The sequence below is a fragment of the Cricetulus griseus genome, assembly GCF_003668045.3.
Source record: "Cricetulus griseus strain 17A/GY chromosome 1 unlocalized genomic scaffold, alternate assembly CriGri-PICRH-1.0 chr1_0, whole genome shotgun sequence".
In the NCBI taxonomy this organism is placed as follows: Eukaryota; Metazoa; Chordata; class Mammalia; order Rodentia; family Cricetidae; genus Cricetulus; species Cricetulus griseus.
The window spans coordinates 216,800,199-216,827,553 of record NW_023276806.1 but is presented as its reverse complement, the minus strand read 5'-3'; the positions used below and the strand labels follow the sequence as shown (position 1 = coordinate 216,827,553).

General features: G+C 38.2%; 1 protein-coding gene across 1 annotated transcript in view; it reads left to right on the top strand.

The window, feature by feature from the left end:
- Umad1 (UBAP1-MVB12-associated (UMA) domain containing 1) overlaps window positions 1-27,355 on the top strand; it is a 156,980-nt gene that overhangs the window by 105,845 nt on the left and 23,780 nt on the right. Inside the window, exon 3 of the mRNA XM_027389904.2 lies at window positions 6,009-6,070. Coding sequence (XP_027245705.1) covers window positions 6,009-6,070 — 62 coding nt within the window. The remainder of the gene's footprint in view (window positions 1-6,008; window positions 6,071-27,355) is intronic.

The following is a 27,355-nucleotide window of genomic DNA, read 5'->3' as shown; positions in this document are numbered from 1 at the left end:
GACAGATTTCAAAGCCATTCTTTTTCCACAGTGCCAGACTGCCTTGTATAATGAGTGTGACTGAAGATTAAAAAGGAGCTAATGGCATGGCCGGTCCACTGTTCTTTCCACTACTTCACTTGGTGAATGACTAATAGGCAAACCCTCCCAGAGGGTATTTGCATTTTAAAAGCAGAGCTCATTAACTCTAATGAATGTCTAATTGGTAGAATTTGTGGCAGTGATATTTTTATTTTTCATCTTTTTTTTTAAGTGTTAGTTTTGTGAGTTAGCATGCTAAGTAGTAAGTTTTATTATGGCATTTTCATGCATAACTTTTTCTTATTAGTCTCCTTCTCACATACTTCCAGCACACACACACACACACACACACACACACACACACACACACACACACACATATTCCGAGATGTTTTTAAGTTTTAGCTGGGCCTTCTCTCATGTCTTCAAGGTAGCTGGCTATCTTTTTTTCTCCTCTGCAGAATATCAGCTACTCTGGAATAAGTTATCAATAGAATGTAGTCACATACTGCTTAGTCTCTTCTAGATGCAATCGAATGAATTTACAGGGCATTGTGGAAAAAAAAAATCACAGAAAGGCATGAAGTATGGGTTACCATTTTATAAAATGAATGTGCAAAGGTGAATAAATTTGGCCATGTCAAGAGTCCTCTAAAATGTCAGACAAATATATTTTAAAATCAATGTTATGCCAGCATTGTTAAAAAATGTTATATCTGCATTTCCCATAGAGTATTAATAAACTTGTGTAAGGTGGTTACTGGCATTAGGTAGCTAAAATGCTCCAGAATTTAAAAAGAAAAAAAAAAAAGCATTGTGGAAAAAATATTTCATTTCTTTACTATTTAGTTTCTCAGATACTAAAATCAACTAAAGATCAACTAAGACCTTATGCGCTACAGGTTTTCCTCATACTCTATTTATAGAAGTATTTCTCCTATGTGAACTCCTTGGAATAAATTTGTAGATTATATTCTCTGATATAGAATTCTAGAAATAAATCCTTTCTAATAAAGAAAAAGTAAAAAATATTTTTCTACTCCTATCACTTATTTTTTGAGATTATAATGTATACATACATAAAAACATTTCCCTCTTCCCTTTCCTCCTCCTAATTCTGCCACCTACCCCCTCTTTCAAATTCATGGCTTCTTTTTAATTGGTGTGTGTGTGTGTGTGTGTGTGTGTGCATCTGAGTGTGTACGTATAAGTGTGTTTTGTGTGTGTGCGCATGCTCATTCGTGTTCCTAAATGCAACCTGCTCAGTCTGTATAATTGATAGGCTCTTCCCTGGGGAGGACTGTTTCTCCTACTCTCAATTTTCCTTAGTTGCATGTAGTTCTTTGTCTATGGTTGAAGACCCATGAAATTTCCTCCTTCCTTGTTAGCATGTATGTTGGTGTCAACCTTGTTTAGGTAGCCACATTGGTTAGAATTCATGTGTATAGCTTAATGACATGTCTAAGAGAGGGAGTATCACAGCAAACCTCTTGTCTCTCTGGCACTTAAATCTTTCCACCCCTCTCTGCAATGATCCCCAAGCTTTACGTGCAGGAATTGTATTGTAGATGTATTGGTTGGGGCTGAACTCCAAAAGCGCATTTCTATGGACTGTCCGTATATGTAGCAAAGAGAAATTTCCTTGATTGTGGGTAAGAACTACACTTACCTGTGAGTATAAAGACAAATATTTAGAAGGTAGTTAGCGATTGTGCTAGTTTGGTAAGGTGTTTGTAGATTTTCTAAGATCTATGACTGCACCAACCCTATATAGTTGGCTAGGTTTCCAATACTAGGCATGTCTTCCTTCCTGTTGAGCTAACTCACTGAATATGATCTTTTCCAGTTGCTTCCTACTTCTATCTTTTTATATGGAGGCAAATTTCAGTTATGCTCGTATCAGTCCAATCCTGGTGCTTAGAAGCTCAAGGATGTTCCTTCCCATAGAAAATATGACCAATTTGATGCAAAACCATGAGAGACCAAATTCTTTTGCCTGGAAACTTGTGTTGAATAATCTTGGTTTAAATAAACTTGGTTTAAATCAAGAAGCAAATGGGTTTCTTAATGTGCCTCCCGTAATTAGACTGACTTCCACCCAGTTGTAGGATATGCCGAGTGGGAGCAGGCTTCCCCCACTGGGAAGAGGGCTGAGCAGAGCAGCATGTGCTCTTTAGAGAAACTAAAGAAAGGGTGCGGCCATATAGAACTAGGTCCTCCCAAACTCACCAGTCCACAAGAAAAGAGTAGCCAGGGATGAGTCATAATGGGGCCTGAGAAGTGAGAGCCATGGGTCTGTTACCTTAATTGTCTACCACCAAACTCTGTACAAGACTCCTCTGGGTGGACCAAGGGAACATTTGGCCTCCTTCCCATGCCTGGACTTGCCTCCACTTCCTACCTTCCCTCGGGTCCTGTACTCACTTTCTTCCACTGTTTCTCCTCTTCTACCCACCCACCCCCAGCTTCCCACAGTAGAATTGGGATGGTAATAGTGCTCCAATGCCCCCCCCCCCATCTCCTTGAAGAGCTCTAACGTTTTCCCATTTTTTTTAATCCCAGAAAATGCATGGTGCGCATATCCCTCTACAACAGGCATTAGTAAATGCTCCAGCCTGCCAGCTGTTTTCATAAATAACATTGTCTTGGATCATAGCCATTTATTAGCTCACATGATGTCTATGGCTGCTTTTGGCTACAATGGTAGAGTTATGAAATTGTGACTGAGACCGTATGGCCTGCAAAGCCCAATATGTTTACTATCTGGTCTTTCACAACAAAAACTGGCCAACCTCTAAATTATTTCACATTAGTCCTGTAAGACCTGAATGAACTGTGTTAGGAATGTATAGCCTTTATCATTTGCTGAAAATAAAATCTACATTTTTAAACAAAGAAACTAACATGTTGTAGAATATGAGCAATTTTGCTTCTAGTAACAGTAAAACTGTATCTGGTCTTTAAAACTCTGGATAAACACCAAGGGCACTTGTATGTTTCCTTTGTAGAGCAGAAGGAAGGACAGAGGCTAAGCTAACTCTGGTCAGAAGTGGTTGTCATTGCCATTGGAAGGAAAGAAAACTCATAATGTGTGGAGCTTAGGGAGGCAAGAAGGGACAGGAAAATAGGACTGGAGGAGTGCACCAGCCCCAGATCCTGACGTCAGATCTTTTCAGACCAGTTGGCTTTCACACCTGTACCAGCTCTGGAAATGGGTTCTTCTGTCACATATGTGTCTGCCTTTCTCCAGAAGACCTAGGGCAGGTCACTAAGTGCCTCTGTCCCCTGAAGTTTACTTGCTTGTCATGTAGAGAGATGGGGAGAGCTTACCATGGCAGATCAACAGTCATCATCAATTTTATGAAAGATAAATTTCTATGAAAGCTTTAGAGTATTTTCTTCTTCCTTCTAAATGGATGACTTGAAAATGAGTTTTTTGAGTCTATGTAGCCTGCAGAGTGTAAGTAATTTCTCAAAACTAAAGCATCTTACTTTGTGTTTCTCATATTTGTTTTTATTTATTGTTATGGTATCTGACTTCTAAGTGGATTATACAAAATAATTGAATTTTTCATCATGATAAAATAATTCCACTGGGAAAAATTCAAAAGCTGTATTTCTTTCACTGTGACCTGTTCTTTTCCTTTGTTGTGCTCCACTTCATTTTCTGCCTTTGTTTGCAGAAATAATCTTGCAGATGGCAATTTCCCTTGTAATCAGCGATTGCCCTGTCTGAGTCATCACCCAGCATGGCATTTCAGTAAATAGTGCTTCTGCATTGCTTCCAGGCAGATGTGTTGTGTGCTTTCAAGAACACTGGCTGATAACCTTTCTGGCTTTTCAGGCAGTTGGGAAAAGTGGAGAAAATTTTGTGTACTCACCTTGAAACAAGAAAATGGCAAAGATTTTGTGCTGGATAATTCCAGCTAAATGCAGTGTCAATATGGCTATGGGTTAAGTAGGTAGGACCTATTTTAAATGAATGGTCTTTTGTACAGGGAGACAGCTTTCACAGGGAGTTTATCATGGTTCCTTATATATTTTGTTTGAATTTTTATGTGCATTATTAACATGGTACATAAATGAATCCTGAGAGTTGCTTATGCTGCCATGCGCTTTTCTGTAGTCAAGCCAAGGGAACTCCTTCTACTCTGGTTTCTCCATGTGCATGTTGGGGTGGATCCTGACAGGGGATGGAATTGCTAAGGACAAGGCTCTTTTTGATGTGTCAGTGTGTGACTACTATAAACTGCCAGGTAGAAAATCAGTTGGAGCTTTGGACATCCTGGATTATACAACAGTGGGTTGACTTAATAAATTTACAGCTATTGTATACAAACCAAATTAGTAGTGGTTTTCTTTCAGTAAAAATTTTGAAAAATACTATTAACTATTTAAATACTATTTAAATACTATTTAATACTATTTAAAACTATTAAATTTTAATACTATTAAAATTTAAAAATGATCTCACAATTATGTTACAAATAACAAAATGTCAAAGTAATGTTTCATAAATTTGCCTTTTAAATTGCACAAATTTTAGAAGAAAGGTATTTTTTTAAATTAGCTACCTTTAAGTGTTTTGCCACAGTTTTATAGGTGAAATATTACAAAGAGAAATTCACTCATTCATTGAACCAATATATATTGAAAACCTTATTTTTGTTCTGAGTCCTGCCCAGCAACAGTCACATTGCATACAACTGAAAACATGACCAACAGACAGAAATGCGTATTGATTAGTCTATAGTGGAGCATTTGGGTATGGTAACTGTCATCAGAAACAATTCATGATTTCAAGTATAACAAAGTTTATTTAGTTCTGTGTAGTTTTCAAGAGCCTTCTCTGTAATTGCCATCACTGATAGACTAAACATTTGTGTTTCGTAGGAAAAGTTTACCTCAGTAAAGATTTTCATGATTTATTTCTAGTCAGTGCTTTTAGCATTAACAAATTCCTTACCTTTGGTTTCTATTAAACCACCATCCATAAGTGTGATAATTTTACTATTATGTACATTCTTAAACTGACCTAATTTTATGGGAAGAACAATTAACAAATTACTAAGTTAGCTTCTGATTATGCTTCAGAGAAATAGGCTAATTGGGTGTGGACTGACAATGTGCCAATCACTATAAGTAATAAGCAGATTAAAGCAGGCCATTAATAAGTTGTTATACTTGCTCAACTGTGTATGCAGTCTATGTCCTTTAAGTCAGCTGATCCAAATTAATTTAGTAATAGAATCCAGTGAGGCATCAGACTTAGAAATCATAGTGCTAACTGAAAGCTATTTATGTGTTTGTTCATTGTTCTTTCCTGCTGGGAACATTGCCTTCCACTTGGTTTATTGTTACACAGAAACATACATATCTACTTTAATCCACACAGACAAAAAAAAAAAAAAAACCATGAAGATTAAACCTTATAAAGACAAATCTGGAGAACAATTACTCCTGTCATAAAAAAAAATGTATTTTAAAATAGTTTTCCTGTCTTCAAGCCATAGCTTTCTTGGTTTGCTTAAAATATGACTTGGCATACACAGTATGAATTTTTTTTCAGTGTAAACTTATGTAAAGCAGGATACATGTCAGTGTGTGTTTATGGGAGATTCATGAGACCCAGATAAAATATATTTTATTATTCTTAAAAACTAATGTGTTTGGGCCGGGCTTTGGTGGCGCACGCCTTTAATCCCAGCACTCGGGAGGCAGAGGCAGGCGGATCTCTGTGAGTTCGTGGCCAACTGGTCTCCAGAGTAAGTGCCAGGATAGGCTCCAAAGCTACCAAAAGAAAACAAAAAACAAACAAACAAACAAACAAACAAAAAACCCACCTAACTAATGTGTTTACTTTGTAACAAGGACAACAGTGATCTCTTCCCCAACACAGAACATACAGTAACAAAAAGTACTGCAAACAAACAGAAGACAATTGGTCATAACAGGACAGTTCTCTCTCTGTCTTTTTTGCTGCATAGGAGACACAGCAAATGAAATGAAATGTAAAACTTCTGAAGCAGAAGACAGCCCGTCTTTGGAGGTAAGTGAAATGCAGTACAAATCCTTTAGAGCAAAACTGATTCCACTAAACAGTAACTTAACTCACACCAAGAAGCAGGTGGGCAGCACACAGTGAGCAGTTCTGGGAGTGACTTCCCAAGTAGCATGTGTTTTCCAGTGCAAGAATGGGATGTGGGTACGGCGAGGCACACTGAGACCTAGCATGCTTACATGATATACGAGGATGTCTGACAGTTCACTGTTGTTTTTAAGTTTGCTCATCAGTATGAATTCCAAGGCTCCTTCCTAAGGAAAGGAGCTTTTTGAGATGACAGTCTCCAGGTATTTGGAGTATGCTGTTTCTAGACTTCCCCTTAGTACAGTAGAGCTGTTGTATGTGCTCAGATATGTCAGAAGTGCTTTCTGAGCAAAGGAGAAGCCAGTGTTTACTATCTGAGAACACAAAGGACACAGGGATGCTCCACAGGAAATCACACAGTTAGATCATAATGCAAGAGACTGGCTATGCTTTATCATAGAAAAGCCAAAATTATTTATCTACCTTAAGCAAAATGCAGTTATTTCTTTCTCTTCTTGAAAGTGTTGCTGTACTGCTTAAGTCTTCATGTAGAAACAAACAAGAATGTATCATCTAATCTTGTTGTTTAAACCTGGGGAGAGGCTCATGACTCTCGAAATGTATTATCTAGTCTGTGACACTGAGTTTGACCACCTAACCCGCTGACTACATTTTACTTAACATCTAAACATTTCAACCTTAACTTAACCATAGAAGGCTTTACTTGTTTATGTTTTTGTGTGTATGCACATGTACAGACACACACACACACACACACACACACACACACACACACACACACACACACACCAAAGCATCGCCATCCAAGTTTTCATCATCCCTTCCTATCACTCACCATCACCTATGACATGTTGTAGAACTCAATCCCCCAAGGCATCCTTGACTCCACTCTGTCCTTCACGTTCCATTTTTATCCTTTTCAAATCCTGTCATCTTAGGCTCTGTGTCTGGATTCCAACAGTCCCCCAGCCTTGACACTGTTAGAGCAGTCAACGCCACCATGTTTACCAGGTTTCCACCTCCAGTCTTCCCCTAGAGGCCATTCCTCACATAGCTGACAGAAATAAAAGTCAGGTTGCATCATTCATTGAGTGACTTGAAATTAGCTGACTACTCACGAAGGAAAATGAGCACTAAACTTAGAGTGGGCTGTAGAGAGCCAGTCACTCACCATTCTCCCCCTGCCCTTCATGCCACCAGCCTTCCTGTCATTTGATGATGTTGAGTCCTTTCTCTAATATTCCTTTGTGTTCCTGGCCCTCACCCTCATTACCAGAGCTTCCCTTGGCTCTTTGTTATCATCCAAGTCACCATTTCTTTTGCTGGCATTTGTCATGACTACCTCTGCTGAAGTGCCCCTCCCCCAGTCAGCATCACAGAACTTTGTTTCATCTTCTCCACTACATTCATCACTGCCTCAGATCATTTATTTACCACCAGCCACCTGTCTAGAATTAAAATAGACCTTATGTACTCAGATTCACATCTGGTACATAGAATGCACTGAAAAAAAAAAAAAACATGTAACTGATTAATTTCTTTTAATGCCATGATTCAGCTACCAAATTAAAAGCCTAAGTGTGATTTGGATGCATTTACCTTACCGCCTCATCAAGTACTTAATGATTCTACCTACTGAAGGTTTCATAACAGGCTTCTCTTCCACCAGCGAGGTCCTGACTCTTCAGCATCTCTTTCCAAATAGTGGGTTTTTTACTTCTGTGCCTCCAAATTGCCATTAAACTTTCAGAATATAAGCTTAAACCCAAACTCTACTCAACTACAATTTTCTCCAGTCAAAGACAAACCTCAGTGACTTCTTATGACCAGTATTCTTGATGACTTTACTGTAGTGCCAATTCTTAGAAGGTAGAGACCACGCCTTTATTAGAGTTGCAGCCCCCTGTGTAATAAATGCTGTGTCAATGATTCCTCAATTTATGAATAAGTAAGTGGTCTTCTTTAACAAGTAAATCTCTTCATCAAATTCTGTCTTCTGCTTTATATTAGAGACACAGTTACATCTCTTCTCCCCGTAAAAAGAAAGTTGTTTTCTTTTTAACATCTTAGTAATTGCCCATTAATAAAATCTTACTTTTGGATTCTTCATTAGCAACAAAAAATTTAATAATTTTTAGTTTTGAAGAATATACATATAATAAATTGTAATTATTATACTAGCACAAAAAGTCATATGCACTTTTAAAAAGTTAGAAATGGCTGGTTGGCTGGCTGCATGTACATGTGTATGTTTATGAGCATACATGTGTATATTTACTCATGTGTACATATGTATGTTTGTGTGTATACATGTATGTATTTATGTGTGCAAATGTGTATATATTTGTATGTGTATGTGTGTATGCATGTGTATATTTCTGTTTGTACACATGTGTATATTTTTGTTTGTGTACAAACATGTATATGTTTATTCAAAACAGATATTGTTCACTGCGCATGACATGTATCAGCCATTAAATAAATGCTTAGTTGATGGGGGAGGCCCTTCTGTGTATATGCTTATTTTATTAGTTGATAAATAAAGTACTGTTGGCCAAAAGGAAAGCAAGATAGGTGGAACTAGGAGTTGAGGAGGATTCTGGGAAATGTAGTAAAAAGTAGTCTGTGATCTAGGCAGGAAGTGACATAGAAGGCAGTCTCATATATAAGCAGGGACAAACATGTTATTTTAAAATCTGACTTGTCTTTATGCAATAAATGAATGCCAAAACAATTAATGACACAGAAAAATATTCAAACCCAAATGAGTAATGAAGAAAAGTATAATATACAGACAATAAAAGATGGCTATAGAAGACTGAACTGTATAAGAAAGATAAAAGTCAATTTAGGATTTGGAAATCCCCACATCCTTAGTAAGTGTTCTACCAATACCAAGTTAAAGCTCCAGCTAGCTATTAGCATACTTAAAAAGACAGACAGCAGATATTTTCTCTCATATGTATAATACAGATTATTTTAAAAGTTATGAAAGTAAATGGGGTATTATGCTCAGAGAAAGGAGAGGAAAAGAGAGTAAAGGGTAAATATCATCTGAGGTTACAATATGCATGTATCAAAATGTCATAATAAACTATTATTTTGTACAGAAATATAGGCTAATTAAAGCCAATTAAGTGATAAATATTTAAAGATTTTCTTCAAATCATGAATGTATTGCTACTTTTCAAACTTTTGTATTATATTTTATAAAATTTTTCTTTGTAAGAAAGTTGGATATCTTGGTAGCTTCATAATAAAGTGTAAGATTTAAACCATGAAGAAGAAAGGGAACAGTAGAGAACTGTGGAAACACAACAAAAGGGTCAAACCACATGCTAGCTGCGTCTTTCCACACAATGATATTGAAAAACATCATTCCTAGCAATTTAATTGGACTCTCATTATATTTGAAGGGGTTCTACTCAAACTACATATTCTTAATAAGATTAACTAAACCAAAAAGTCACCTTACAACTGACATTACAAAAGTATAACATCATTGATTCTTCACATTGAGACTGTTTAATCATGCATGGTCCCCTCTATGAAGTCTGTGTGTAGAGGTGTATACATTGTCATAGAATGTGTCATAGAATGTGTGTCATAGAATGTGTCATAGAATATATCACCTCATTTCAACCTTACAGTGCTTTCAGATCAGATGATGTTTATACCCCATGGTTGCCTATACTGTATAGTGCAGTGGTTCTCAACCTGTGGGTCACAACCCCTTGGGGGTCATATATTAGATAGCCTGCATATCTGATACTTACCTTGTGATTCATGACATAGCAAAATTACAGTTATAAAATTATAACAAAATAATTTTCTGGTTGTGGAGCCACCACAACATGAGGAACTATATTAAAGGGTCACAGCATTAGGAAGGTTGAGAACCACTGCTCTATGTGTGTGTGTGTACGTGTGGGGTGTGTGTGTGTGTGTGTGTGTGTGTGTGTGTCTGTGTGTCTGTGTCTGTGTGTGTGTGTGTCTGTGTGTGTGTGTTTCTGTGTGTGTGTGTGTCTGTGTGTGTGTGTGTCTGTGTGTGTGTCTGTGTGTCTGTGTGTGTGTGTGTGTGTATGGGGGGAGCACATACATGCTGTGGTACATGTGTGGAGATCAGAGAACAGCTTGGGTGAGTTGGTTGTCTTCTTTCACCACGTGGGTACCAGGATCAAGCTATAGTTGTGAGGCTTGGCAGAAAGTGCCTTTACCTGCTGAGCTATACTGTCAGCCAAAGAGAATAAAATAAGATTCTTGAGAACAGAGGGATTTAATTTATACAGAGACTTTTTGGTATTGTGATGAATGCTCTAGTCCTAAAGAAAAAACTAGCAAAGAGATAATATAATTAGTTTTAAAGTATATAGGCCATATTTAGTTATAAGAAAATTTGTCACAGAAAGAACTGATGAATAACTATTTGCACTTTACCATTGCCTAACTAAAACTTACTTAGATTGGTTAATAAATAATAATTATCTGGCTTCTCACCCAAGTACATTTTCGAAATATCATACTGCTCCATTTATTTCAACAAATATTTCATAAAAATGTATTTTGAGCAAAGCTCTGTTAAACGTTCTATGTGCCTGATAATGTCTTGGATTCTACTCCTAAAAGTTCACCATGTGAGGACAAGCAAGACAGTTGACCATGACTGAACTCCAAGACTAAAGGTATAATGTTGTCTTTTGGAGGCAGCCATCTTAGAAAAATTTTATGGTATTACAGAGGTAATCATTATTTAGCTAAAGGCATCAACATTACCGTCCTCAAGTGTGAAGGCATTTATAACGCACAGAGATGATAATATGTGAGTATTTGAGATACGAGGATGATATATTCTGAGAACTACAATTAAATTATAACTAGATTATAGATTGAAGCATAATATGACAATTCCTTTTAACTATGTCACATAATTGCATTTTAGGTCATTAAGATGAATATTATGTGTGCATCTGAAGATCTTTTAAAGTGTTTATTATATAACCTGTGATCTGTTAACACCCTGGATTTTATTATGTTGCCTAGAAGGCAATGAAAAGCCCAAAGTTCAATTAATACTTTTCTAACAATTAATAAGAAGACAAAAGAGTAAACAGTCATTACAAACCAGGTTTACATTTTGTGTGCTCAGATTTGCGGATAAAATGCTGGCACTCTTTCCATTGTTCCAATACATCTCTGCTGTAGTTTGTCCAAAAGCCCTGTGAGGTCTCAGTTTAGCATACAAACCCTTAAGCTGCCTTTTGCAGTTCATGAGGGCTTTTAGCCTGGAATTTAGTCTATTTTTGTGCTCATTTGTGGTTATTATTGTTGTGATTTTTTTCAGATTATTTTCATGACAAGAATTGATGATTCTTATCAATTAGTCATAAACCACTTTGGCTAATTAAATAATTTAACTCCTTTGAAATATTATCATATTTAACAGGCCAACAAGTGGTAAAAGAATGGATATTCTCCTGAATGTTGGGTAATGTGGCCAATAACTAGATCCTAGAGGAAAACCCAAGTTCCTGAAGTTTGACAGAATCAAAAAATAAGCAGGAAAAGCAAGTAGTTTATTTTGACACATGCATACTGAGTGTTAATGTAATGTCAGCAGGGACATTTTCATGCTCCATGTTTATTTCCAATGGTGTAACATCTTGTACTTTGGAACCTATTTTGTTTTCTAACACAAAAGAACAAATAACCTCACTAGGGGCTTGATGTTCAACTCACAGGAAAACATTGGGTGGTGATTAAAACAAGGAACAGGACCCTTCTTAACATTGCATAACGTACTAGTCCCTTGCCACAGGTGGCCATTGAGCATGTGGGATGAGCTAGTGTGCATTTGGAAGTAAAGCACATCCTGGCTTTTAAAGATTAGGCATGGAAACCTAGCTCAGTATTTGCATCCCATGTAGTGGTGCTGCTGTTTTTGCTAGATTGTGCTCAAAGTAAGGCATTAAATTAATCTCACTTATTTCTTATAGCTGCTAATTTGGCTACCAGAAAGTGGAGAGGAAATGTTAATTGCATGACTTACCCTCTAGGAAAGAAAACAAGTTCTTCTGTTTCCCCAAACGTCAAGACTGGTGGTTTTCTTGAGAAAGCCTTTCTCTTGGGCAGTCTTTGGTTTGTCACACAAAGAACCATACAATTGCCTGAAGTGGAGGGTGCTGTTTAAAAGTGATGACTAGGTGCTCCTTTTTCTTTGGCATGTGTAAGGTAGAGATCTGTATCCCATCAGTGCTCTCCAAGCTACTCTCCAAGGTACTCTTATGGGTACCTTAATGAAGAAAGGATTGCAGAAGTCATAAAAAGAAAGGTAGCGTGCAGAGAGCGTAACCATGGTAGATTGGAATAGTTGGGCTCCCCACCTTTCCTGGGTCCCAGAGTTGCTCAGCATCCCCTTTCTATGGCCATCAATAGAGGATATATTAAGACCCCTATGACCACGAAAAAGATCTTCTCATTTGTGTTTTAAGTTTCTGTCATTATAAATGTATGCTTTCTTTTTAAATTGTTTTGAGCAACATATTTAGAAGATGTTTTATTCCTGTATATTCTTGTTGAACTATATGCTTTTCAGAAATACAACTTTGATACGGCAGGCAGTACTTATAACCTGTCACTGAACACCACTTAATATTTCTTTAAGGTGTTAATATTCCATTTTGTTAATTAGGAGTGACATCGGTTTAAAAACTGAAATCCCATTGCTAGTGGGAATGTTTTCTTTCATGGCTTAAACTAGCTAAGTTTACATTTATATATTATGTGTTCTAATTGTCTCGTATGTGGCTAATGGTATTCCCTAAAGGAAGCCAAAATGCCACCATAAATGTACTATGTTTCATCCAGCTACCTTTTTCACTTGCAGGTACTACTTTATAAATTATAATTGTTACTTTAGTAACAAAAATAATACAGGTCCACTGCCTCCCAAGAACTGGGTCTAAAGGTGTGTGTCACCATGCTGGCAATAGGAATGCAATTGTCCCATGTAATATTTGGGACATACTCAGAAATCTATCTATAATTGGCCTGACAACTCTTAATTCACAGGACTCCAGAGTTCTGCTTGGCCTGCCTGTACTCTGCTGTTTGCTCATTATTTAAGTATGTGTCCTGACTTGCACACATATTTGGAGGAGATAAGAAAGGTCAGATGATATTCTCCTTGCTTTCTTTCCATTTTCTTTTTTTTTAAGAGAAAATGCTTGCATATGAATGCTGACACAGCCAGAGTGATACCTCCGCAAAACTATTTTCCTCTGTTCTTACCTTGGCTTGTTTAGTATGAAATTCCTAATCATATAATCACAGATTGAAAACTTTAGGAGTGAATCCTTAAAAATATGTGTTTCCTGTGAACAGTGAGGCTTGTGGGTTTAAAAAAAAAAAGGAAAGAATGAGAGAAAAGGGAAAGAAAGGAAGGAAGCCAGCAGATGAAGCGTAGCGTAGCGTAGCATAGCATAGCATTGGCTTCTTACCAGCTCCCTTCCCCCCCCAACCCCCACACCACCTTTTTATTCTGCTTTTTCCTCCACGCTCTCAGTGCTACAGCAACAGTTTTATTTGTAGTGCCTCAACTGTTCATCTCCTGAGCTTTCTGTGGAGTTTGATCCGGCTGGGATGCACATCTCTTTTCATGGTGATACAAAATCTCCCTTCATCTTTGAAGGTCCCGTGTAGGTATGGTTGCTTCTGTGTGGCTTGCCATGGCCATCGTCTTCATCCTTGCTGTGAATTCTTCTGTCCTACTTCACCTTTGGGGTATGTCAGTGATAAAACCCACATCAAAGCAGCTTGTTGTTAGAGCTTGCTTGTCAGTCTCTTGGAGGCACTTGGTAGAGTTTTGAAGGTAGGACATGACTGGGGCCATCATGTTTAGTTTCTAGTACCTAGGCCAGAGTCTCAAAAGCAGTAAGATTTGAGAGATGTTTTAATACTTACTAGAGCAGCTGTCTCCTTGGCAACTCTTCAGTCATGTCTGGTTTTTCTGAACTCATCTTGTTTCTTTCCCTACCAGAGTTTGCAAGTGCCCACAGTCTGGAGAACATGAAAATGACTCTAAGGTTTCAACTGGATAGTTATTATACTCACACATGAATTTTTAATATTTGGGGTTGAAAAAATAAAGTGTACTCTTATGGAGGTAGCATTTTACAATGAAATGAAATAAGCTTGCCTTTGGTACTCGTTTTTCTAACGTTCTTGTATCATCTTCTCTCCATTCCCATCCTTTCCCCTCATGTATCACTTTATCTCCTCTTCCCTTTCTCTTTTAGTATCCTCCATTAAGGCTGTCATCAGTGTGTCTCTTTATAGGACTGAAGTGGAAATACCATCTTCCTACAGAAAAAATTACAAGCCTTGAGTTCCATCCATCTAGAGCCTACCCAGCTACCAAAAATGCCCAATTCACAGTGATATACTCAATTATATTGATAGCTTGCAATATAACTCTTCTCACACTACATTTGCATTTTAACAGAAACCTTCTATCCCCAATCGTGAAAGAATGAATGATGTTAACATGATATACAACTTTATAGAAAGTATAGGAGGAAATGTTTTTGAAAAAGCTAAGATACTTTTAAGCACCTTTCAAAGAGTATAAATGCCTGAGATTACATGAACGAATGAGGAAATCCATTTATCTGTTCAAGTAATAGACAGTCCTGAATTAGTGACTTAAACCAGGGGTTGGCTTTTCTTCGTCTAAAAATGTCCCAAGTTGGGCAGTTGAAAAGGAGTGTAATGGCTGCTGGATGCCATCAATGTCTCAGACTTTCTATCCCCAGCATCACCACCTATAGTGTCACACCTATGTGCCCTTGGTTACAAGATGGCCACTGCATCTCCATCGTAGCAGGTAGAGGTCTGGAAACACCTTTGAGAAAATAGGTCTTTTAGGTGAGTTTTTGAAAGTCTGGTCCAGTAGCTGTCCCTTGCGTCTCATAAACTGCCACTTTCAGCAAGGGAGGCCAGGACATGTTCCTCACTAGACACATTACTGACCTGCCAAGAACTTTCTCTGCAATTAAGGGAACAGTCCACTAATGTGTGACCAGTAGCCATAAAACAGTTCAAATTAAGTCAAATAATGTATCTTTTCCCTTTTAAAATTACTGGTTCTAAATTTTAGTTTAGTCTTTATTTTAATAGAATGTTCTAAGATGCAGTTATCTTAATGAGTTTGAGACTATTCAGGAGATACTCTAGTGTGCCCACTGGCTGCATAATGCTGCAGTCACTGCCAAGGGAGGCAAATGAATCATTTTGTCAGGTCTTAGCCAGTCTGTTGGTGCAGACACACATATGTGAAAATGGAAACAATAGAACCGTAAGTATGATTTTATGCTGATTCATAGAGGGAAACCTAATCTTGCTTAGTATAGACAAACTATGTAGGATAAGTTTGTAATGCAGGATGTGATCACCGTAGCTTCAATAGCTAAAGAAGACCTACAGAATTTAGGACACCGATAAATTTGGCAAGAAATGAGGATAACAGGCCACTCGCACATTGTACTTTTTTACCAGTCACTTTAGGAAATTTATACTGATATCTTTATATTATTGAATGATGGTTAAATTGTGTTTCTTAATATTTAAATGGATTCCTTTTTTGAAAAGAATTTCATTCCGTCTCTTCTGATCATTTCCCCTCCCCAGGCTCTTCCTGGGTCTTCCCCACTTCCCCTCCAGCTCACTTCTACTCCCTTTCTTTCTCTCCTCCTTGAAAAAACAAATTGGCAAACAAAAACAAGCCAGAATATAAAATAAAAACACAAGAAACATATACACAAACAAACCCCATAAAAACAAAATGTCACAAAATCAGAAGCAAATGGGTCCATTTGCTTGTGTGTGTGTGTGTGTGTGTGTGTGTGTGTGTGTGTGTGCGCGCGCGCGCGCGCACACATGCTTCTGTGGTTTTTATTTTTGACACAGAGTCTCATTCTGTAGTCCCAGTTGGCACCAAATTTATGGTCTTTGTATCTCAACTGAGTGCTGAGAGAATAATCATGAGCCACTTCACTCACTTGAATTGGATTCATAGTACCTTATACTACATATATCTGAAGAGAAAATCGTATGGTGTTGTCATACATGTACAATTGGCTGTACTTGCAAACTAAAAGACAACTTTGTCACCATATACGCATTATGCCGAGTCATGGGTTTCATGATGACATCTTCATACATGAATGTCTCATACTTTGATTGTTTTCACTCCCACCCCCGGCCCTTTCTTCTGGTCTCCTTTCTCTTCATAAGTAGCCCCCTGCTCTGTCATCACAAATGGACTTTCATGCTCGCCAGTACCAGAAGGGGATAGAGGCATCAGGTAGCCTTGGAGCTGGAGTTTACAGGGGGTTCTGAGCTGCCTAGCATGGGTGCTGTAAACCGATTTTGTGGTCCTGTGGGAGCAGTACACACTCTTAAATGCAGAGCCGCCTCTCTGTCCCCAGCATTTTCTCATGAGTGCGCTTCCTCCAGAGAGCTGTATTACTAGCGTTGTAAGGAGCTTTCCATGCTTAGGACATCTAGCAATTTTCATAACAAAAATCATGCAGATAATGGTAAATTACTTGGCAGATATGTCTTTACTAATGTTCACTTTAGATTGTTGTTGATTGAAGAATGGCAGCTATTTCCACACAGGACTTCTTGTCCCAGGCTAGCAGCAGTGACTAACTCTGTACAGGTTTACAGAACACATGGTTTTCTTTGGTTTTATTTATTTTTTAATGTAGTCATTCATCAAGTGCTTTTTAAGCATCTTCTTGGATCATGGCTTATCAGAGGCAGGGGGACAAGATTCTCAGTGATTAGAAGTCATGTGACTGGGGAAGAAAGTCGGCTCATTGTTCTTTAAAAGTAAATGAACAGGGTTAGGGGAGATGACTTAGTCACTAAAATACCCATCATGTCAGCATGAGGATGTGAGTTCAGATCCCTAGCACCCCTGTAAAAATGTGGGCGTGACCGTGCTTGCTAGCCAGCTCCACACTCAGTGAGAGACTCTGCCTCCAGAAAGTAAGATGGAGTGGAAGACAACTGAGCTGATCTCTGTCATTCACTATCACACACCCACACACACACACACACACACACACACACACTCATTTGTGCACACATAAACATACATTCATACAGGTTACACCCATATAAAAATATGTAAAAGAAATTAATAACGAATAGAAAAAGTGTTACAACCTGATCTAGAATATAACCATAGTATTTTTTGACTCGGATTATAGATCTGGCTGAAATAATAGCACGTTCCACTTTTGTTTTAAAGGGAAATACATTTATTTAAATTAGAAACAAGCTTCTTTTACCTGTCAATCTCAGTTCCCTCTCCCTCCCCTCCACCCCTGCCCCCCCACCCAGCCCCCATCCTGACCCCTTTCTGCTCCCCAGGGAGGGTGAGGCCTTCCATGAGAAATCTTCAAAGTCTGTCATATCATCTGGAACAGGGCCTAGACCCTCCCCGTGTGTTTAGGCTGAGAGAGTATCCCTCTATGTGGAGGAGGCAGGGAAATATGTTTTAAGTTCTAATTTTAGATACAAGGTATGGGCATTTCACAAAAAAAAACAACTTTATATCTTTTTCATTGATGGAACAAAGGGACTTATGCCAGTTCTACTAACAGTAACCTGAATGAAGCTTTAGAAGGGTTTGCAGTGCCAGCCTCCGGGAACCCTGGTCACAGAGGTGAGGTGCTCGCCAGTCATGAAGGATGTCTCCTCCTTTCTTTATTTCAGTTATTCACTAGGACATGTCAGAGGGCCTACTGTCTGTCCTCTCTCTTACCCCTCATGTGTTAGGAGCACAGATCAGGAAGACCCTTATCACCTCATTTCTTTATCACAGTCTTCTGTGACATCTTTCATCTTCCTCCTGACCTATGGCCTGCTCTGTTCTTAACACACAGTTATAGACTTATCTAACTTTAAAAAAATGAAGGAAGAAAAAGTGGTGTTAATTTTTCCCCCTCAGATCTGTGTCTTCTGTATTCCAAAATAACACTTGCAAATAGTCTGCAGCTCTCCCAGGCCCCACCAAACCTGCCTAGTGCTGGAGTGGGTTTCCCACTTGCCAGCATGATACATGGCTATGCCATGCTTTGCCTTTGCTATGTGCTGCATGCTGCGTACGGAATACCCTTTTCACGATAGCCATCATGAAGGCCCGCCCCTCAAGTCCAGCCCAGAATGTGATTCTTTCTCAGAAGCCCTCCCAGGTTCTCCCTGACAAGTTAAATCTCTGGCGTAAGCAGCCCCGGGCTGCACTGATTTTTACCTCTGGGGTGTGACAAATAAACCATCTTATATGATCTGTTGTCTCTCCTCTGGTTGCTTTTCTTTTCAGCTTTCTTCTCTGAGTATACAGTGATTTTGAGCCAACTTGGAAACATAGGAACTTCATTGTTACTGATTCTTATCTTGAATGGGTTCTGTTTCTACTTTCCTTGTATGAACTTTGAACCAATGTTTGCTATAGTCTGCTGGACATTGCCTCAAAACCTTTGTAGAGGGAGACACAGTGGAGCATCTTCAGTGTATAAAAATATGTAGAGCAGTAGTTCCCTGAGACATGGGCCTTGGCTTCACTTTTCCTTTTATCTCCCACTAATGTAGCCTTATTGGGCAGATGAAATGGACTGAAATGAAGCAGAGAATTTATAATTATTTCTTATGTATAAGCAAATCATCCAAACATTTCCTGATGTGGCTACAAGATTTTTTTTTAATTATACAAGGCAAATTCAGTGCTGTGAGTATGGCTTAGTGGTAAAGAGCTTGCCTGGCTTGCATGATTTAATCCCCAGTACAAAATAAGTAAATAAACAAACCAATCCTTAAAGTGTCTGTTTGGTTGTTAAATATGTATCTTGAGTCTTGAGACACTGAAGTTACACTGACTAGCAGTCATGTGCTGATGTGTATGTATATATATATTACCTTGTGTCGGGCTGGGTATTCTGGTAATCTAAATTAGACATTGCTGACTAGTAATTTCCTGTATATCTAAATAGCTACACTGAGGTAGCATTAATTTTACTTTCTAAAAATCCTTCAATTATGGTTTAAGGTTCAACTCATCCTCATGCCTTTCTTCCTAGATCCAGAACATTCCAAATATCATTCTCTAACAGAAACTTATTCTTTTGCATGGTTGTCAAGATATTGTTAGTAGCATATCACATTATTTTCTGTACTTTTCAAAACTAGTTGAATTATTTGATCATAAAATCAAGCTAAAGAATGGTGATTTTTTTTTTTTTTTTTTTTTTTTTTGCTTCTTAGTTCCAGTCTCTCTGAGTACATTTAAATAAAAGAAGTAGGGAGTGGACAGATGGCTCAGCAGTTATGAGTGTTTGTTTCTCTTCCATGGGTTCCCTCACAACTGCTGTAACTGTAGATAGGTTCAGGGGGTGGGGTGCTCTCTTCTGGCCTGTATAGGCCTACATACACAGCACACTCATGTGTGTGCATGCACTTATGCGCACACACACAGATTTTTTTAATTTCAGAAAAGAATTTATGCATGAAAAAAGTCAGCATTATCTCTAAATCATGGGCTGTTTTCAGGCCTTAGAGATTGTATGGCGAAGTTCTATGTTATTTTTAAGCTTCTTTCTGCTCTTCATCCGAGTGTTTCTGATAACTTGAGCCAGTGTTGAGAGAAGGCACTACAAGTTGCCATTGTGGCTTTTGGACAATTACCTAATCTTGCTGTGTTTCCTCATTGACATCATTGAGATAACTGCCATTCATACCTCACAGGAGTATTGTAAGACTAATGTTTGTGAAGTGTTTTCAGAATCAGAGTGAAAGGTATTAATTAGTAAGCATTTGTTAGTATTATAACTATTACTAGTAATGGAAATGGTTGTTTAATGTGAATTTTCTTCTAAATGTAGTGTCATATTTTCAAAGGACAACCTTTTTCTTTATGGCCAGATGTGGATACAATTAACCCTTGGCCCTTTATTTTGAAGACACAATTAGCCAATTATGTATGCAATTAGATGTGTATGCAGTTTTTGCCTGAATGACTAATTACAGCCTTGGTAAAAGTCCTTTTGAAAATGCTGGCCTTTTGAATCTTGACTGTCTCTGTCTCTGTAATAAGAAATTTATGCTGAGCATTTTGGGGGGCCACGGTGGCTCCTGGATATTGAGGAATTGCTTTTGTGGTTACTGGAGAAAGATTTTTACATTCTTGAGGCCTTAGCTTTGTATTTTGCCATCAAGCCTAAAAGGCCTTTGTCATGGTTCCAGTTTCAAAGGTTTTATTGATTTTTTTCTTTTAATCTTGACATTCAGCTGATTTTTCTACAGACTACATTTTGTGAAACAGGTTTTTCTTCTGTAATTTTTTTTCCTCCCATGAAACCTCATTTCCTTTCTGTCCCTTAATTCAAACATGTCCTCTCGCAATTCCCTTTACTCACTAAAGAGTAAGTAAGGGACAGATTAGTATTGACACTTTCATCCCACATATAGCCTGATGACATATGTTTACAGGGAACTTTAATTTCTGTCATGTAACTTGTATTTATGTGGAAGAGTACAAAGAAACCAATATTTGATTTGACTTAAGTTCTACTCTTCGAGGAAGAACCCATACCCACAACTGACACTGCTTGGGAAACCAAGAAGCAGAGACTAGATAGCCCAGATACCTAAACTAAAACAAACACAACTGTTCTTTGTTTAAAAAAATCAGTAATATGATTCCTAACGATATTCTGCTATACTTATGTATCAGTTCCTTATCTATCCATCATCGGAGAGAGTTCCTTTAGCAGCAGATGGGAACAGATGCAGAGACCCAGACATAGATATGATGCAGAAAGAGAGTCTAAATTGGCAGTCTCCATCAAATCCCTCCCCTCAGAGCTCAGGGAATCCAGCAGAAGAGGAGACAGAAAGATTATAAGAGCCAGAGGGGATAGAGGATACCCAGAAGAACAAGGCCTTCTGAATCAACTAAGCAAGTCGCATATAGCTCAGAGAGGCTAGAGCAGCAAGCACAGCGCCTACGTGGTACATATATGGTCCTCTGCCTACACAGTATAACTGTTAGCTGAGTATTTTATGAGTATTTTATTACCTGCTCTTGGGACTCTTCACCTGTTGGGTTGCTGTATCCAACTTCAGTATTGTTTTGGTTCATCTTATTTGTCATGTTTAGTTGTTACTTCTTAGAAGCCTGTTCTTTTCTAATAAGAGACAGAAAGGGACTTGAAATTGCAAAGGGGCAGTTGGGAGGAACTGGGAGGAGTATGGGGGGGCATGATAATCAGGATATATTATATGAGGAAAGAATCTTATTTTCAACAAAGGAAAAAAAAAAGAAAACAAGCTGTGAGGAGACCCTGAAGATATTATACCTCTCATGTCCACAAGTATCCTAAGAACTAAAGGGAATACATTAATTGTATTGATTATTTAGTGATGGCCTTCTTCAGACATTACTTTCTATTTTATTTAATCATTTATTCATTTACTGTTTCTTTGATAGTGTCTCACTCTGTAGCACTAGCTGTCTTGGATCTCACTCTGTAGTGTGCTTTGAGCTCAGTGGTCCTCCTGCCGTCGCCTCCCTGTTGTTGGGACTGTGGGTGTGAGCCACCATACCTGGCCTCAAACATTGACTCTCTTTCAGTCTTCTATACAAGTAACTGTTGGACTCTACTTCATGGTACCACACTGCAACCAAGGCAGGTTCAGAGATGTGTAGAAGGGCAGGATCTTACAGCATCTGGGATCTAGAATAAACTGCTGATGATAAGAAGGAGTCTCTGTAGATGACAGTAAGTAGATGAAGGGTACATTGGAGGTAGTGATCACATTGATTAAGAATATCACAATATGCTTCTTAGATCGTCTCTCTTCCAATAGTAACTAACACAAGTAATTATCTGATAGAAAAGGAAAATTTAGTAAGAACTTGTCAACATTTTTATATGAGCAAAACCATAAAGCTACCAACACACAAGCGAGGTCAGAGAAAAGCAGTTGACATAGGTAGAGTTTTGGTTACCTTGTAAAGGAAATTGTAAGAGATATGACCAGAATAACAGTTTTGAGCCACAGTACAGAAGGCTCTGAAGGACAGGTAGAAAATTATATTTCATTCAGCGGTCAGTGTGAAGCCATTGTGTGGTTTTGATAAGAGAGTACTAACACCCTGAGCCATGTTGTGAAATTGAACAGGCCCCAGCTTGTGAAATGAGCAACACAATGGCAGGCCACAGGAAAGGAGATGTTTAAAGATACCCCCAAAATTAAGACCAGAGTCATCTCTGCCTGGAAATGGAAAGGCAAAGGATTACACATACAGGAATACAGGGTTGTTAGTATTTCTTAGTGTTGGCAACAGTCCTTAGACAAATGGGAAGCAAATGACAGTCAGGATGGCTAGGAAGCACCATAGGTGTAGCTTTGAGTGGTAGAGCATGTGCCTGGTATGTGAGATACTCTGTAGTCCATCCTAGCATTGCATAGAGGGAGCAGTATCCAGGAAAAGAAAGAAGTAAATAGTTTTAATTGAAATATCAATGGTGTCAGGAAGGCTGACATAAGAGTTCTATCTGTCCCTTATGAATTACTGCACAGTGGCACTTTTAAACAACTATACCAAGGTGGCAAGATAGAAAATGCCTTTATTGAAATTGAGAACTTTTGTGTTATAGAAAGTCATGCACATTTGCAAACTGTGCAAAAATGCAATTCTGTATATGGTTAAAAATAGTTTTAGTTGATGGAATAGCACCTAGAAAATGGTGACCATTTTCTCAGGGTTGTATTTGAAATGCTTGCTGTTATGATAACTCTTCTCACCAGCCTGGTCCCAGTGCCGTGCCAACCCCAAATAACAGAGACCCTATTAGTTACAATGCTGTTGGCCAATGTGTAGGGCTTCTTATTGGCTGGCCCTGTCTTAAGTATTAACCCATAACTACTAATATATGTATTTTAACAAGGTCTTATCTTACCGAGAATGCCATATTCATGCGTTCTCTCCTCTCAGGATCACATGGTGACTTCCTACTACATTTCCCAGAACCCTTCTTTCCTCCTCCCGCCTATCTTGCTTCCCTATTGGCCAACAGTGTTTTTATTCATCAACCAATAAGAGAGACATATTTACAGAATGGCATCTCCCATCAGCTTTCAGTGAAGAAAGCAGAGCATAGAGTCTTGAGTTTATGATAATCTAGCTCACTCTAGCCCTGGTTCCTGAGAAGGCTGTGTGGATCATCTGTGGTACCTCAGCCTGGAGAGTGTGGAGCTTCAGCACTGTATCCGTCTCAACCTCAAATAACTTAATATAACTTTGTCAGCCATGCCATTTTAGTCTCCTTCCAGTCTGTGTTAAATGGCTTGTTCATGTCATCAGACAAGGATTTAGTCAGTTTGGGCTGCTATGACAAAATATCAAAGATTAGGTACTTCAAACAGCAAGCGTTTTTCTTTTTCTCAGAGTTGTTGAGGCTGGTCAGTCCCAGACCAAGATTTCTGCCAGCTCTGTTTTTATGAGGCCTCTTGCCAGTTGCTACTGCATTCTGTATCTGCATGAAGTAAAGAGCACTGTGTCTTGCTCTTCTTATAAGCCACTAATCCCATCACTAGGGCCCTACCCTCATGACCTCATCTATTCTTAATTCCTGGAGGTCCATCTCCAAATGTCATTGGTATCTTAGACTGGAGAATGAGTCATTATATGGGAGTTGAGGACAGAGATACACATGAAGCATTCCCAAGAGAAGAGTAACCCTCATAATTTAGGAAAGTACTATTATTATGAAAAGAAAATCTCTCCTTAACATTTATTTTTAAGTAATATGTAGCCATATTACTAGGAGCCCTGTGAATATCCATTCTCCTCTTTTGTTTCTCGGGAAATACAGTAGTAGAACTTTACACAGCATTCTGGAATCAAACTTGACAGTTTGTGATGGTGAGGATTGAATTCAGACATTTGCATATGTTAGACGAACCCTGTGCCAGTGTAGAGCCCAGATTCCCTCCAGAATGACACCATGCTTGTATCTGCAGAAAGAATTCCCCATTTTTACTTAGGTGTTCTTGAAATTGTATTGCTTTATTACAGGATGATATGTATGAAAAGGTTATATCTGTCTAACATAGATATTTACACTTAAATTCTGTATTATCTGTTCTAAATTTTTATTTCATAAATTAAAGGCTTGGAGAGAATTTTTTATAATTTTTTTCTTAGCTCTTTGAGAATTTCATGCAATGTGTTTGGATCATACTCATGCCCCCAACTCCTCCCAGATATACACCCCGTTTTCTACCAACCCAACCCAACTTTGTCTTTGTGTCCTTTTTTTAAATGTGGGCTCACCATAATGCCATTTATGAGAGACTGCTTCCCTCAGCACGCTGATGATGATGCTTTGTCCTTGGCAACTGGAAGTCACTGCTAGAGTGACCTCTACTTGATTGATCATTTTGCTTTGTTGGTTGTAAAAATATCCTTTGATATATATCTTTGGATTTATTCATGTTTCTTTTATTAGCATCAGAGTTCCCTTTAAATTAAAAGACTCATATCTTGGTAGAAATTTTATTCATTTATTTTTGAAACTTAATATGTGATTAGTACATTTACATCATTTTCCCCTCCCCGAAACTCTTCCCATATCCTTTCCCCTCAAATTCATGAGCTCTTCTTTAATTATTTGTATATATGTACATATAAACGTACAGGTACAACCTGCTGAGTCCCTTATTGTTGTTTATATTTGTATGTGTGTTAGATCTGATGACTTGGGATTAGACAGATTCTCCCTACTTTCTGCAGCCATTAACTGCCTAAAGCTACTAGTCAAATGGTGGGACCTTGTGAAATTTACGCCATCCACATTAGTATGTCAACTGGTAGTGTCATTTTTCAGGTCTCATTTAGATGGTCCTAATGTGCCAATTTCATGTCGTCAGCTTCCCTATCATATAAAAGACGCTATCTCAAAGCAGGTGTCCTGGTCGTCCCCTCTTCTGTGATGTTCCCCAAGCCTCGGGTGTAGGGATAGTGTTGTAGATGCACCAGGCATGCATGGGTGTAGGGATTGTGTTGTGGCTGTACCAGGAGGGGCTAGGCATGCATGGATGTAGGGATTGTGTTGTGGCTGTACCAGGAGGGGCCAGGCATGCATGGGTGTAGGGATTGTGTTGTGGCTGTACCAGGAGGAGCTAGGCATGCGTGGGCAGTTGTTCTCCTCATTTTGACCAATTGTGGTTTTCCATGAAGGTCTCCAGGTGCAAAGTGACACTTGATATCCCGGGGATAACCAACAGCCACCTAATCAGACTTCAGGCCTGCTCAGTAGGAGGAAATTCATACTCGATACTGTAAACCTAGCCCACTGTCTGTGGCTGCTGAGGTTATGGACCCTAGGGGAGAAGTTACTACTGCCACGTCCCTAAACCAGGTGTAATTGCATTCTAAGTAATTATCCCTGTGCCCACAGATAAGTGATATTCTCACTTCTCATCAAAGATACCTCATTTTGTCAATGGAATCCAGCAAGTGCAATTTAGGAGGATTTTCTCATTAACCAAAATATCTGCAGTCAATGTAGCAGCATATGCCTGCAATCCCAGCACTTGGGAAGCAGCAGCAGCAGGAGGAATAAGAGGTTGAGACAAGCCTGAGCTATATAGCTCAATTACCAGACCAGCCAGGGCTACATGTTAAGAGCCTGTCTCAAAAATATTTTAAGTAACCAATAAAATAATATATCCACTTAGAAATATAGTGTTGTGTGTCATATTATTTAGCTATATATAAAATGTATATTAGCAATATTATTAATAATTATGTAGAAAAATTATGTAACATTGTGTCATTTAATGTTGAAGTGATATATTAGCAATAGTAATAAATGCATAATAATATATACAAATTACATTATAAAATAGCATTATTACTTATTAAAATATACTATGTGTTAGGTAGTATATATTACAAAGACTCAAATATGTTTTAAATGAATGAATACAAGTTAACTGTAAAAACTGAAATTGTAGGGCTGGAGAGATGGCTCAGAGGTTAAGAGCACTGACTGCTCTTCCAGAGGTCAGGAGTTCAATTCCCAGCAACCACATGGTGGCTCACAACCATCCGTTATGAGATCTGGTGTGCAGCTATACATGGAAGCAGAATGTTGTATACATAATAAATAAAATCTTTAAAAAAATGAAATTGTAATCTATATACTTGAGACCAAATTGCTTTAGGCCACCTAGTTTATTAACTATAATTATGAGATCCTTAATGAATTTGCATTTGATAGTCATTTTGATATATTTAAGCCAAAATGAATTAAAACCAAAGAAGAATTTTTGGACATATTACCTGATTAAGAAAGGAATTGCTAAGAGTTTCAGATACTCTTTGGAATCAATAATAAAGTATTTATTAGTGCCTTTAAAAATAACTTTATCCAGGCATGGTGACTCATGCTTTTATCACAGCACTCAGGAGGTAAATGGATCTCTTGAGTTTGAGGCCAGCCTTGTCTACACAACAAGTTCTAGGACCATCAGGCATACATAGAGCGCTCCTGTCTCAGAAATCCAAAATAAATAATAAAAATAACTTTTAGCATTTGTTTGTTAATAGTCTCTGTTATTTTTCTACAACAATTGATTTTAGTAAAATATGTTAAGCTAAAATGTACACATGACTAATCTGTTTCAATTTACCATCTCTAAAGGAAGCTGATAGAAGATTAATGTTCTTAAAAAGAGACCACACTGTGACAACTTTGAAATGTTGTAATAAAATTGATAGTTGGTTTGAAGTGCGTTTTCACCTAGGAAGTCTCCAATTCCTACATCAGTCTTGTGTCTAAAGTGTGCAGTGTGGTTACAAGTATTAATCATATCAAATACAACATTCTTTCAAGGTGTCTGGAATCAGGTGACAATCTGCTTCTTTACCACTATCCCACAGAATGTGTGTTAAGTAATGCCCATTCTAAAACGCTTCCTGATATTGCAATGATTGTCTCAGGGTGTTGTAAATGAAAGGAAGGAAAGATGTGTAATATTGGTGGGTCAGATACTCCCTTGGTACATGCTGTCTGCTTTAGAAACCAGGAAGTCATTATAAAAGTGATAGTTGATTCTTTTATAAGTCAGTCATCAAACATAAAGAAA